This window comes from Urocampus carinirostris, chromosome 9 (assembly GCF_059441175.1).
Source record: "Urocampus carinirostris isolate Australia breed hairy pipefish chromosome 9, RoL_Ucar_1.0, whole genome shotgun sequence".
NCBI classification, from domain to species: Eukaryota; Metazoa; Chordata; class Actinopteri; order Syngnathiformes; family Syngnathidae; genus Urocampus; species Urocampus carinirostris.
The window spans coordinates 6,310,271-6,324,950 of NC_142357.1; the positions used below are offsets into that span (position 1 = coordinate 6,310,271).

The window sequence follows — 14,680 nt, forward strand, 5'->3', positions numbered from 1 at the left end:
TTAAAATAGCCACATTCATAAATAAATGGGGGAAAACGTGTTGACCAACCATTCCCAAAACATCCATTTCAGGCTAATTGACCGGGTCAAAATGTCCCTACGTGTCAATGAGCAAGTGAGTTGTCTGTCTCTATGTGCCCTGCGATTGGCTGGCAACCAGTTCAGGGTGTCCCCTGCCCACTGCCCGAAGATAGCTGGGATAGGCTCCAGCACCCCCGCGACCCTACTGAGAATAAGTGGTGCAGATATTGGACGGATGGATGGGTGTACACCAACCTTCGGAAGCAGTGAACCCTTCACATTCCTTGGCTTGTATAATCTGGAGATCTTGCAAACAAACACTTAGCTGAGACACACCATATCAATTTTGTGTCCTGGCTTCAAACAACTCGAATATCCCCTTCTCCATTTCCCGGCACTGTCATTTTTTTTCTCCAGGCGTAGTGTATTACAAAAATAATTTTACAAATAAAATTACCAAAATTCTGCGCGCATTTACAGTAATTTCTGTGCTTATATATGCAGTATTTATTTTCCGTTGGTCTGTTGTTCTTGTATAAGCCACACACTGCCTGTCATTCGGTACTGGTGACACACAACCTAATATGTGCGTATATGCATGCTGACCTGATTTGACCTGAAGATAACTGTATTCAATTGTACTTTGTAGGTAAATGTGAACTTGCCCACCTGCTGAATTTGTTACTGGCAGATCGAGAGTTGTATGTCACAACGAAAATGATGCAGTGTTGATCAAATGTCAGGGAACATTGTGATCTGCATTTAATGAGTAGCGGAATAAGGTAGTAACACACCATATACTATATCAGTTTTGATTCACACTGATAATACTGTATGCAGCATTGTGTGTTGTGGCCCTAAATGGTAGATTAAATATATTTAAATATGGTACGGACTTGCAGAATCATTTTCAGAAATTGATCAAGCTTGCTAACGCTCTTCCTGAATTAAACAAGTCGGCGGACAAAACAGGTTATTGAAGTTGTTGCCATCGAATCATTCATGATCATAATATCTTTTTAAGAAAAACACAGGGAAAAGCAATACATTATTTTATTCAACAAGTGACAATAAACACAACTTCAGAATTGAACAAGGCAGCACAATACAACCAAAATGAGCTTCCATTCCCACAAGTAAATCTGTAGACAAGATAATTTGACTCAAAATACTTTTCCATTATTCATAATAAATTCCATCCGTGCAAAACACAATAAGTATGAATACAAATATATGTATATTTAAACGCAGCAGTGTTCAATGGCAGGATTTATTAATACACCTGACTTGCAGACATAAATATGACACTATCACATGGGAAGTTCTCTCAACCGTCTTCATCCACTGTCACTGTGCAGAGCTCATATTTACAAAATATGTTTAATGCAAGGGAAACATAACACTGGGTTATGTGAAGAATGAAAAATCAATGCAGCATGTAAGAGTCCAAGGAGGTATGAAATGAAGAGGGAGAAGATGAAGTGGCTTGTAGAAGGAGTAAAGGGAATACAGCTAAAAGGATTGTTGGACATGAGTAACATGTCCCAACAAAGGATTATTTTACAATGTTTAAGAAGTTCGAGTATTTTTTTAATATAATTTTTAGGAGCAGGGTAGAGGAGGCAGGGTCAATGGAGTATGTTAGTGGTGTATGGGTTTATCCGAGTGTGATGTATCCTTTAACCACTTGGGTCGTAGGGTGACCATTTGCTGTGGTGTGTCTTGGGTTAGTTAAGCCTGGTGGTGCTCATCCCTTTGGGGCGGTAATGCACCAAAGTTGGGGATGCGACCGTCGTTAAGCTTGAAAAATAAGATATGTTTAATATCTCTGAGGCTGGTGCTTACTATTTCACTCACTGTCGCTTTTCTAAAAAACAGAGTCGTACCCCTTTTTCATGACTAAACTAAACCCCTATAAAAAAATTTAAAGCCAATATTCTACTTTCTCCCATTCAATTATAAGAAAAAAAACATGTCATTTGCACAGCCAAAGATATATATATATATATATATATATATATATATGCAATTTTTAACCTTGCGTGTGCATTTATCAAGACGTGTGATTTTTAGATCTTGAGTAAATCGCAAATATATTGTTTTGAGAAAAACCTCTCCCCATATACAGTGCCTTGAAAAAGTAATTGCCCCCTTCCTGAATGTTTTTTTTTTTTTACATTTATCACAACGGTTTTGGATCATCATACCAATTTTAATATCACTCAGAGACGACCCAATGAAATACAAAATGCAGTTTTGAAATGTTAATTCCATTTATTAAGGCACCATTGAAGCCTATATGGCCCTATGTGAAAAAGTAATTGGGAAAAGTGGCAATCGTTCGCAGAATCGGTCGACCAACTAAGATTAGTCCAAGAGTGTGACGGGGGCTCATGCAGGAAGATACAAAAGAACCTCAAAAAACATCCAAGGAACTGCAGGCTTTGCTGGTCTCAGTTGAGGTCAGTGTTCATAACTCCACTATAAAAAAGAGACACTGGTCAAAATGGCATTCATGGGAGAGTTACCAGGCAAAAACCACTGCTGTCACAAAAGAACACAAAGAGTTGTCTGATATTTGCCAAAACACGTCTTAATTTTCCTCAAGACTTTTGGAGAAACATTCTGGTGACTAATGAGTCAAAAATTAAACTTTTTGAATGTGTTTAGCCCGTTCCATTTGACAAAAAGAACATGATGCCAACAGTAAAGCATGGTGGTGGCAGTGTGATGGTCTGAGGCTGCACTGCAGCCTAAGGACCAGGACAACTTTCTGTGGTTGACAGAATAATGTATTCTGGTGTTTACTAGATCGCCCGTCGATCAGTTCTTGTCCTCACACTCAAGCTCTTTTGGATCATACACAATGATGTGAAACATGCCTGCAAGTCCATCTCTGAATGGCTCAAAAAACTGAATGAAATTCCTGGAGTGGCCAATTCAAAGTCTGGATTTAAGTCTTATTGAGATGCTGTTGTGTGACCTTTAACGGGCAGTTCCTGCTAGAAACCCCCCAACATGGCAGATTTGAAATGATTTTGCAAAGACGAGTGGGCCAAAATTACTCTACAGCGATGTGAAAGACTCATTACCAATTATCGCAACTTTTATTTCTGTTATTGCTACCAAAAGTGGCCCAATTTAGTATAAGGTTTAGGGGCCAATTACTTTTCCACATAGGGCCAGATAAGTTAATTTTTTAAAACTGCAGTTTGTAATTCCTTGAGTTTTCTGTGTCATATTAAAATTCGTTCGATGATCTGAATCCTTTGTGAGTGGTAAATATGCAAGAAAACACAGAAATCAGGAAGGGGGCGGGGGACGGCAGTATTGGTGTTGGGTAAAATTTACAGTAATATGTAGCTTACATTTTCAGTCTCAGGAAGTTATTTCCAATTCACCACTGGGAAACACGACTTTATATTTATGCATAGTTCATTATAAATGTCAATAATTGCACTAATACACATTTCAGAGTGCCCTATTTTGGTGTAGAATGAATCTATCGATCCTCTTGGGCGCAACCCGTAGAGGGAGATGACACAGAGGGAAATGCTGTACAAACTAATGCTAGCTGCAGTTCATCACAAAAGGAATAAGACATGCAACAGCAAAGCCAAGCCAGAGCAGTGTCAATGTAATTTCAAAGACTTGTTAGGAAATGTGGCAACAACTTTCCGCATTTACAAGCATTTCACCCAAAACGTAAGCAATTTTCAATCCTTGAAAGCAATACAATTCAAGCATTTTTAAGGATTTCAAACAGCTGTACAAACCCTGTAATAAATACAGAGCTGAACAACATGGTCCTGTACCTCCAATTTAAAGTTATATTGAACACATTCATTCTGTGATCAAATTTCAAGTTGTTTATCTCAATGGAGGGACTATTGTTCAAATGTGTCTTTTGGTTAATATTAGGATTACCTAACTAAATACATTTCTCAATTGATTTATTCAGTGTGCTTTCCATTGGGTGCTCATCCTGCTCTATATCCTCCATACATAAAATGAGTAAAGCCCTTTCTGTAAAAGTGATCTGGCTTCATGGAATTGATGTGTTTGAATGGAATATGTAAGGCTTATTGTGTTTTTGGAGTGGGAAATGGCCCATCAAAATGGCACAGAGAGCACACAATGAAATATTTTAACTGTCTGCACAACAGTATAAGATGACCCCAAACATTCCAGACAAGAGGCAATTAAACCCTTCAAGTAAAATGTTGTCAACCAAAGTGAACAAAGTTGACCTTGCTTGTTGCAGATAGGTGCCACCATCACACCACATCACATGCTAAACAACTGTTTGGATGGAAATTTGCTAATTTTTAGTGCATACATAGGTAGTGGTTGTTTAGTGGCAGCACGGACACTTGAAGCAACTACCTTCCCTTACAGCAGGAGTCGGGAACATATGGCTCACACGCCAGATTTATCTCTTTTCATGAGTACATCCGGCTCGGAGATAAAATATGGTCATGCTAATTTTCTCTGATGCATTCCAACTTTGGTATATGCGAAACCAAAGCAACACAGTCTTTGCATGGTTCGGTACGGATTATATAGGGCAGAGTTCCAACTACAATTTACAGTCATGGTGTTACACCAACAGTTTCTGTTTTGTTTTGGCTGCACGTCTTGAATACTGTGTATGGAAGCTCATGTCTTTTCACTGCTGAGACACTTTATGATGAAAGCCCACAGAACAAACATTAACACCCGAAAATACTGGCCATGTACCGAGAGCAATTTGATTGACTACCCACCACAATTGCTCACCCAATCAGCTGTAGGTAAATACACCCGTATCCTCATTTACAGTAAATTGTGACATTTTTAGATAATAAGTCTGCTTGCATCTTGTTTTGAAAAATTTTTTTCAAAAAAAAAAAAAAATGACAGTCAAAATGAGCATCTACGATTTTAAAAGAGTTATACAGAATTACTCTCTGCCGCCATCTCTTTGCTTAAAGACATGATTGCAGCCTTAATAAGCTAGTTCACGATGCACGTGCAAGTACTGTACGTGAATTTCTCATGTGCTCGAATACTCTCTTCTCATATTTCTTAGGGGGTTTGGTTGCCGTTGAGACGTTACAAGAAGCAGGCTTTTAATTACTTTCACAATTTTCATGCTTCACTGACAAATTAAAAAAAAAAACTGCTGCGACGAGCATGACGTTACTTTCCAGCACTGCCCCGAGCAGCCTTTCCTCGAACCTTACGTGTTCTGCCTCGAACAGGTCTGATAAAAGTAAGATAAAAGCAGGTGGGCGCAATAGAAAATAGCTCTTTAAACTTAGCTGGGCATTGTTAACAGATACCTGATAGAGAAAAAACTTAACTTTAAACTTTTTCCGGACCCACTCAGATGAACACCGCACCTTTGGGACGGAGCAAAATTATAGGATGGAGAAAAATTTAAAGTGGTATATTTGTTGATACTGGACACAGGCTCAGAAATAATTATTTCATAGTTTTTATCATATACTCAAAGGTCACATCGTGAAATAAAATGCGCTTAACAAGCTTTTGTCTGGAGAGCAGGTTTTGTGTTTTTGTTGAATTTTGTTTCAAAATACACTACTGTTCAAAAGTTCAGGGGTTTCTTTGAAATGTCTTTTTTCTAAGGAAAAGCTGACGAAAAAAAAGTAATCAAAAATATACCCCTTATATGTTTAACGCTTTTCATACAATATCCAAGTAGGCGCTTAGAGGCTCTTTCTAGCAACCACATCTCTAGTGTTGTAATAATGATGTTTCAAAAAATATTGTGCATTGGTGTTGACAGAGCTGGAACAGTTTAGCTGGTTGGAAACGCTATAGAAATTACATTCCTTTGAGTTAACATTTGTGGGTGTGATTAAACTTTCAGAAGGGCCATATGAAGAACTTTCGTGTGAAACTAGACAGTCTGTTCTTGTTCTAATAAAGGAAAGCTTTTACATGCGAGAAATCGCCAAGAAACTCAAGATCTCCTTCAACATTGTTTAATACTCCTTCCAGAGAAAAGCACAAACAGGCTCTAACCACAGTAGAAAAAAGGTGGCAAAATGAAAAGTACATCCGTCTAGTTTGTACGAGAGTGTGAGAAATCAATGTCTTACAGGTCCTCAACTAGCAGGTTGGTTAAATAGTACCAGCAAAACACCAGTTCAACATCTACAGTGAAGAGGTGACTCCAAGTTGCTGGCCGTCAGGGCAGAGTGACAACAAAAAAGCCGTATATAGAGACTGGCCAACAAAAGGAAAAAAATCATATGGGGAAAAGAACACAGACATCGGACAACTCATTTGGTAAATAAGTGTTACCTTTTCATAGAAAGTTTAAAATTGTCTGGGTGACTTTTGAACAGTAGTATATATGACGTAGCTCTCCCCGGAAAAATTCGAAAAATTTTACTTTCCTAGCTCTTTGAGTCAAAAAGGTTCCCGACCCCTGCCATCCAGGCCTTTAAGAAACTGAGTTAGCAGCATCGTCAGAGTCTTTGATACTCCCTTCACTAAAAGGCAACCGGGAGCTGAGGTCTGCTATACCAGATTCCAGGCCGCTGCCGTTGGAGTGGATACTAGAGTCCAATGTTTTGTTTAGGTCTTGAGGTGAGAGTGTCAAGCCGCTGCTGTGTGGAATCTTGAGGTGACAGGGGCTGCTGGTCAGGAAGCTTGATGTGTAGTCTTGAGGGGTGTTTGCCAGTCCCAGATCTTTACCCAAAACCCAGGCTGTGGGGCTCTTATCAAAGGTGGCTGCTTTAGAGTTAGATTTCCACACTTGCTTTTCCTCCAGTTTGGAAATTTTCTAATAATCATAAAAAGGAATATTTAACACTGATTGAAGCTATCAAGATATTGCTAAAACTTTTCACCCGTTTATGTGAGGCGAGCAGTTCCTCTAACTGATTGTTTTCCTCTTGTATGGCTCGCAGGTAATCGTCTACAGACTGTCGAGGATGCATCCCACGGTCAAAACGGTTGTATAACCCTCTCCAGAATCTACACAGAACAGCAAATCCAACAACAATAATACAGTAATGCCTCGTTTTTAACGAGGGTTGCATTCAAAAAAGGTACCGCGATGGTTAAAACGCATTAAGTAGAAACATTTATTTATTAAATAAAAGCCACGTTGGACCATCTCTCTCTCTCTCCCTCTCTCTGTATATATATGTATATACAGTGCATCCGGAAAGTATTCACAGCGCTTCACTTTTTCCACATTTTGTTATGTTACAGCCCCATTCCAAATTGTATTAATTTAATTTCTTATCTCAAAATTCTACACAAAATACTCCATTATGACAATGTGAAAACGTTTTTTTTTTTTTTAACTTTTTTTTAATTTACTGAAAATAGAAAACTAAGAAATCAAATTTACATAAGTATTCACAGCCTTTGCTTAATACTTTGTTGATCCACCTTTGGCAGCAAATACAGGCTCAAGTATTTTTGAATATGATCCCACAAGTTTAGCACACCTATTTTTAGGCAGTTTTGCCCATTCTTCTTTGCAATAAGTCTCAAGCTCAATCAGGTTGGATGAGAGACGTTTGTGCACAGCCATTTTCAGATCTCTCCAGAGATGTTCGATCGGATTCAAGTCCGGACTCTGGCCACTCTACCATACAAGACTGATTGGTGGATTGCTGCAGAGATGGTTGTCCATCTGGAAGGCTCTCCTCTCTCCACAGAGGAATGCTGGAGCTCTGACAGAGTGACCATTGGGTTCTTGGTTACCTCCCTGACTAAGGCCCTTCTTCCCCGATCGCTCAGTTTAGAAGGCCGGCCAGCACTAGGATGAGTCCTGAAGGTTCCAAATGTCTTCCATTTACGAATAACGGAGGCCACTGTGCTCATTGGGACCTTCAAAGCAGCGGAAATTTTTCTGTATCCTTCCCCAGATTTGTGCGTCAAGACAATCCTGTCCCGCAGGTCTACAGACAGTTCTTTTGACTACATGCTTGGTGTTTGTGCTCTGACATGCACACTCAACTGTGGGACCTTATATAGACAGGTGTGTGCCTTTCCAAATCATGTCCAATCAACTGAATTTACTGCAGGTGGACTCCAATTAAGCTGTAGAAATATCTCAAGGATGATCAGTGGAAAAAAGATGCACCTGAGCTCAATTTTGAGCTTCATGGCAAAGGCTGTGAATACTTATGTAAATGTGATTTCTATTTTTAATAAATTCAAAAAAAGTAAAAAAAACGTTTTCACATTGTCATAATGGAGTATTTTGTGTAGAATTTTGAGATAAGAGATTAAATTAATACAATTTGGAATGAGGCTGTAACATAACAAAATTTGGAAAAAGTGAAGTGCTGTGAATACTTTCCGGATGCACTGTATATGTATATATATATATATATATATATATATATATATATATATATAATGTCTGGAGCCTTAAAAAATAAACGCCTTATAAGGAAGGAAACAGATACTGTATACATCTATAGTCGTTGTAAAATATTAAGAATGCCTCCTGTTTGTCCTACAGAAACCACATACTTTTCAATTATAAAACGTTGTCGAAAAATCGCGAGCAAGCCATTATGGAGCGCTAAAGAGCTGCATGCAGCTCCAGAGCAAGTTTAGCAGGTAGAGAATTCAAAATTTCTTGGCGATAGAAAGCATCTTGCTCTGCCTTTTGGTTCTTTTTTCAGTCCAGAGCGTTTTGTTGACATGGTGGCTTTTAGAGAGACTTGAAATTGAAAAGGATTTGTAATAATAATAATAATAATAACAATAATTTCCTTGTATTGTCATTCTGTGTAACAATGTACACAGAACGAAATGTCGATTGCACCTGACCCGTTGTAGCGAGCCGATGCAGCCGCAGCCAACAGAGGGCGCCGCCGACCACTTTTTAAGTCTTAGGAATGACTCGGCCGGGGCGCGAACCACCGACCTCCCAGTCTCAAAGCGGGCGCCTTACCATCTAGGCTACTGAGCTGGTACAATGTAGGTTTGTAAAGTTGTTTTGTGTTAGTGTACAACTCAGACTACAACATCATTGGCATGCATGCAGACACAGGCAAATAAGGGCGGGGCAACTGTTTAGCAATCAGAATGCATAACGCAATGCACGATGAAAATCCATGAAATAGCAAAATTGCAAAAAGCAAACCACAATATAGCAAGGGATTACTGTAATCACTCGCTAAGCAAGAGCAGTGCTTGCCAACCTTTTTGGAGTTGAGGCACACTTTATCCTTAAAATCTTGAAACACACCACTCGTCCTAAATATTTTTAAAACTTTGGGTCATAAATGACCCAATGTGGGAGAATAGCGGATTGATGAACTACTGTAACTTATTTGACTCAATTTAATTCTGCGTGCCTGCCTGCCTTGTTTTGCACAAATAACACAAACATGTTTTACATGATACATAAATGGGGGGATGGTCAATTTGTTTTGATTACCTCAAATCTTTGTTTTAAATAATAGATTGCAGTGTTGAAAGGCACCGATAAATTGAAGCTTTTGTCTGTAACTTCAGTGGGCATGGGACATCCTGAACCGGTTGCCAGCCAGTTGTAGGGCCAACAGAGACAGACAACTCACTTGCTCATTCACACCTAGGGCCCATTGGCCAGTTAACCTGATCATTACAAATTGTGTACACGGTATAACAATATTTGTCCGGGGATTTTTTTAATAAACAACATATCTTGTCTTGCCTATTTCGGCTGTAATCCGGATCGTCTCATTCACTGATAGTAGATGATAAATCATCCTAGATTGCTAATGAAGATGAAGTCTGCAAAATCTTGCACTGCTACGTATAACGAGCAACATTAAATGTCCTACAAGTAGGTAAAAAAAACTAAGAAAGATGCTGAAAGAATTGTTTGTGTTGTTTAATTGGTAAATAAAATAAGCTTGTTACACAAATTATTTGTGTTTTTAATCTACTTAGTCTGTCTTGCTGTGAGTAAATAGGCGTCACGTTGTTTTTGTAAGGTTTTTTATAAAATAATATCAGGTAATTGCAATCATTAATACGGGGAGCAATTGGCTGAGCTTGACGGGTATTACTCATGTTTTCGTTAAAGATGTCAGCACTGTAAAGGTTTTCTGCCAGTCTGTGGATAACGACTGATTTGTTTAGGCAACGTTTAAAAATGTTCTGCCATACTTGAACCAACAGGGAGCAGTAGATGGCCGAAGAACTCCCTGTGTCTGGATGTGGTCTGGTCTGTACAAGAGGTTGGTGTAGTCGGCACGGTTTGACCACAAATAATGCCACAGGGAGTGAGTCCTTTCAGAAAGCCTATTCCACATACAATAAAATGTAGTAAAAATGGTCAAATGTGCAAAGAGTAAAATACAGGAGGAATAAAGCTTACCGGAGTTCTAGTCTTTCCCGCTGATTGGTTCCAATAAAGTTGCCATACTGGCAAGAGTATATGTGACTGTGAATGGTGATTAAAAACCGCTCATTGAATTCAAAGGCACAAGGAAACTGCTCCATCAGTTGCCACACACACTCCAAGAACTGATCAATAACAGGAGACACTTCTTTCGGGTCCCCACTTAGGTGCTTGCATCTAAAAGGAAGTGAAGGTGTGTTGGACGGACCTCAACATTAAAAGCATCATGCCAAGAAACTGATCATCGATCAAACCTGTGAGAAAACTTGTGGCCAAATGCAACCCAGTCTTTCTGGATGAGAACCTAAGTGCAAAACAGTAGCTCGAAGTTGTGTTAAGTACATTTGAAAATAAACACTTTCGAGCCCCTACAAATTTGATGGCTGCTTGGCAGTTTGTCCAATGTTTCTTTAAGGGGCATTGTGTATTATCTAGCAACCAGTGTGGTAAAAAATATAATTAATCTAAAAAACAATATTGATTGAATTAAGTAAAAAATACACAAACTAAAAATTAAACGTGCATATGTTTAAATACTCATAAGTCGAGAAATTTTGTATTTATTCGACATAGCACAAGAATCACCTAGAGCAAGGGTCGGCAATCTATGGCTCGTGAGCTAGATGTGGCTATTTATATGAGTACATATGGCTCGGAGATAAAATCATCCTCACACAAATCTCGTCTAAAGCATTCCAATCCTGATATAAGCGCAAAGTCACATCAAGTGCGCACATAGTCAAGTCAAGTCATTTTTATTTGTATAGCCCTAAATCACGAAGAGCCTCAAAGGGCTTTACAGGTTATTACACTATATTACACAGACTATTTTTCAGCCGATGAGAAGAGTAGGTTTTACATATGCTATGGAGTAGAAGTGAGTTTTAAGCTTAGATTTAAACGTTTCCACTGAGGTTGCAGATCTGATCTCAGGGGGAAGAGCATTCCACAGCACCGGTGCCCGGATAGAGAACGCTTTTGAACCAGCAGAACACTTCTTTGCTCTTGGGATCACCAGAAGACCGGCACTCTCAGATCATAGCCAACATATTGCTAATATAGTCAATGGTTTGGTCCAGTATTTAAAGAGCATATTCTCAACTATAGTTCACAGTCAAGGTTCATCCAAGTGTCAAGGTGGCTCATTTAACAACCTATGTTTATTGTTTTGACACTTTATGATGAAAACTCTCAAAAGAAAAAGTAAACACCCAGAAACGCACGCCAATCACACAGAACAATTTGATTGGGTGGGCGGCAAGGGTTGGTGGAGCTATGCACACACGCAATTCTCTTTGCCTAGAGCCCTCAACCTGAAGGTTAATACATCAGTATCCTTGTTTTAAGTAGTTTGTGACATTTTTACAAAAGAACTCTGCTTGCACATTGTTTGGAAACCATTATTTATATTAAAAAAATTGCGGGAGGGAGACTGTTTAAAGTGGTATATTTGTTGATATGGGAAACAGGATATGGCATTATTTTTATTTCATAAATTGTATCAAATCATCTAATGTCACACAGGGCAACGGAAACAGAGTGCTACAAAACACTACGAATAATAAAAACTACGGAGACTACGCGTAACAAAACCACACAATTTTTCTTCTAACTTTTTGCACCTTCTTTCACAAGGATTTTGGTTTTTGCGAGTACTCTTAGTAGCAAGATGGCCGACAATCATGTAATATCCGGCTAGATGAGCCTTATGTTATGTAGAATAGAAACACATTTCTAGACCTTCGTGTATTTAAAGAAATGCAAGTCTATATAATTGTTTATGTATTTTTGTTAACGATTTAAATCTATACATTTTTTTAAATGAATGATGTTTTTTACCACTAAGAGGCACTAAATAATACACAATGTCCTTATAAGACAATATTTGCTTTGCATTTATTCATATAGTTACTTATTTTGGATTAAACTCAAATGTTTTCATCAACAACATTTGTTTATAATGCGTTATGTGTCAATGAAAGATAGCATGGATACTCAACATCCAGCAAACAACTATGGATTTGTATAAACCATTCAGGATCAACTGGTTGTGAAACACTTGGTTAGATGGATACTTCACATCAGAAATGCATATACAGCACGTCTATTTCAGAGTCACTCTGTACCATGAGTCCTTTGATGGTTCGGTAGTACGGATCCATCAGCACACACGCCACAGAGCACACCTGAGCAGTCCGGTCCCAACCGTCCGAACAGTGGACCAGGACACTGACACCGTCTTCTGCCACGGACTGTAACGCACATGTGCATGATTTTAGAACAAGGGTGGGCAATTTTGGGGGGGGAATCGCTGGCCGCATTGGGTTAAAGAACTTGGCAAGGGGGATGGGCACCAAGGAAAAAAATGATTAGTTTTATTTTTTTGTATTTGCCCATTCAGACTCTTGATCTGAAACCTTGATAATGGATGAGCAAACAGATATTCTTTTTTTTTTTTGTAATATTTATTTATCAATAAACCTTTTCATCAAAATGGTTATGAAACAATCATAATTGAAGCAAATTTACAGGTTTATTTCTGTTTTAAGCACTAAATTTGATAATATATGTTGAGAAAAATCAAAATGCAAATTTTTTTACAACATTTGATAACAAAAAAATATGATTAAAAGTATCTGCAAATACAGAAAAAAATGAGTCATGACATTTCCATTATCTGAATAGTGGCGTAGTACACAATTAAGTTTTATGAAAAATAGACTCCAGACAAGTACAAAGGGGCACATAGGGACATGGGACCAAAACAACAACACATTTTTATCTGTAATACTTTTCATTACTATGTCTGGCAGGCCGGATTAAAAAGCCCATTTTTTAATCCCGCCATGTTCCTGCTCAGAGCCTTTGCTTGGAAAATGCTGGTCTACTAGTAATTGTAAGAGCCAAGAGGAAATCAGCATGTATGAGGGTTCTCCATTTGGGCCCTGTGGAATGCTCTTCCGTCTGGGATACGATCTGCAACCTAGGTGGAAGTGTTTAAATCTAGGCATAAGGCACACTTACATTTCATATCTTATCAGTGATGTTAACCTCATACTCCTCTTCTCTTGTCGTAGCGGGAGAAAGACGAGCTTGCTTGTTGCACGGTGCATGCATTATGAGCTATCGTACCAGCACTTGGACCTGATGTACACAATCATCCAGAACCTAGTGCATCTGTCAAAAGTTTGGGGCAGGAAACTGTCAAGTGGACATTCTGTTATTATTGATATGTTATGATGATGTCTGTGTATTGTCGATTGATGCCCTTGTAACATCTATCGCAGCCTGGTCATCTTGAAAGGGGGATCCCATCATGTGCCACCACTTCTCAAGGTTTCTTTCTTTTACTTATCCTGAGGTCTTTGAGTTTGTCCTTGGTTTTCTGACCAGGGGGTGTTGTAATTGCGGTCTATGCAGCCCTTTGAAACTTTTTGTGATTAAGGGCTATACAATTAAACATGACTTGAGGTTTGGCTCTCAGGGCGTAATTGGCCACCGCTGTTAAAGGGTGATGACGTTACACCGCAGCATCCGTACGGCACAAAAAGACTGTGGTCTGTTTTGACTTCAGCAATTGATGAGTTTAGCACAGTTTATTCATATATGATGATTACCTTGGTTATTGCACAACATCATTTATCAACTCAGCACAGCATCAAAACACAGGAAAAAGCTAATATTTGGAATAGTCGAGAAGAAGCTAGCAGGGATAAATCCGCAGACTGACCTTGGCAATGAAGAGGCCAGCATCCAAAACAGCTTTGATGTGCTTCAGCCAGCCCGAGTTCTGCAGACCCTCCAGGAAGTCAGACATTGAAGGGGAACGCAGCTCACACACTGCATTCACAAGACAGCTATCTCAGACACAGGAAACACGAAGAATTTTTTTTTTGGGAGATGGACTCCTTGCACAATATTGTTTCAAAACCACACTTTAGTTAAAAAAAGGAAAAAAAAAAAAAAAAAGAAACTGAAAGTAGTCAACCGTTCCATTACTTGGATCAATTTGATCTCACTTTCCTGGTTGTTTTGAACAACAACAGAAAAATAATAATAAACCAATTGTAGGGTCCTGAGAGGAACATGTACACAAGTGAAAACGAATGCTGAAATAAATGAAGGAATAAATAAATCAGCATACATTCATATAATTCACTGGAGGGACACTGAAGTATTTGACCGGTAGATGTCCCTGTTGTAGATGTAGCAACCCAAAATGAGTGCTAAAAAGTACAATGAAGAATACAAACTACGAAAACTCAGATGACCAAACCATTCAAT

General features: G+C 38.8%; 1 protein-coding gene across 6 annotated transcripts in view; it reads right to left on the reverse strand.

Moving 5' to 3' along the window:
- Positions 1–1,096: 1,096 nt before the first annotated feature.
- The window catches only part of LOC148359183 (phosphatidylinositol-3-phosphate phosphatase MTMR7-like), a 29,304-nt gene continuing 15,720 nt past the window's right edge, over positions 1,097–14,680 (reverse strand). For 5 of the 6 annotated variants that reach the window (XM_088344366.1, XM_088344370.1, XM_088344368.1 and 2 more), the window contains 7 exons: positions 14,127–14,236; positions 12,523–12,648; positions 10,651–10,700; positions 10,373–10,573; positions 10,162–10,296; positions 6,885–7,011; positions 1,097–6,817 (listed from right to left, as the gene is read on the reverse strand). In XM_088344366.1, the coding sequence (XP_088200492.1) occupies positions 6,476–6,817; positions 6,885–7,011; positions 10,162–10,296; positions 10,373–10,573; positions 10,651–10,700; positions 12,523–12,648; positions 14,127–14,236 (1,091 nt within the window). In that variant the 3' untranslated portion in view covers positions 1,097–6,475. The remainder of the gene's footprint in view (positions 6,818–6,884; positions 7,012–10,161; positions 10,297–10,372; positions 10,574–10,650; positions 10,701–12,522; positions 12,649–14,126; positions 14,237–14,680) is intronic. The other variant, XM_088344367.1, reaches the window with a different exon arrangement.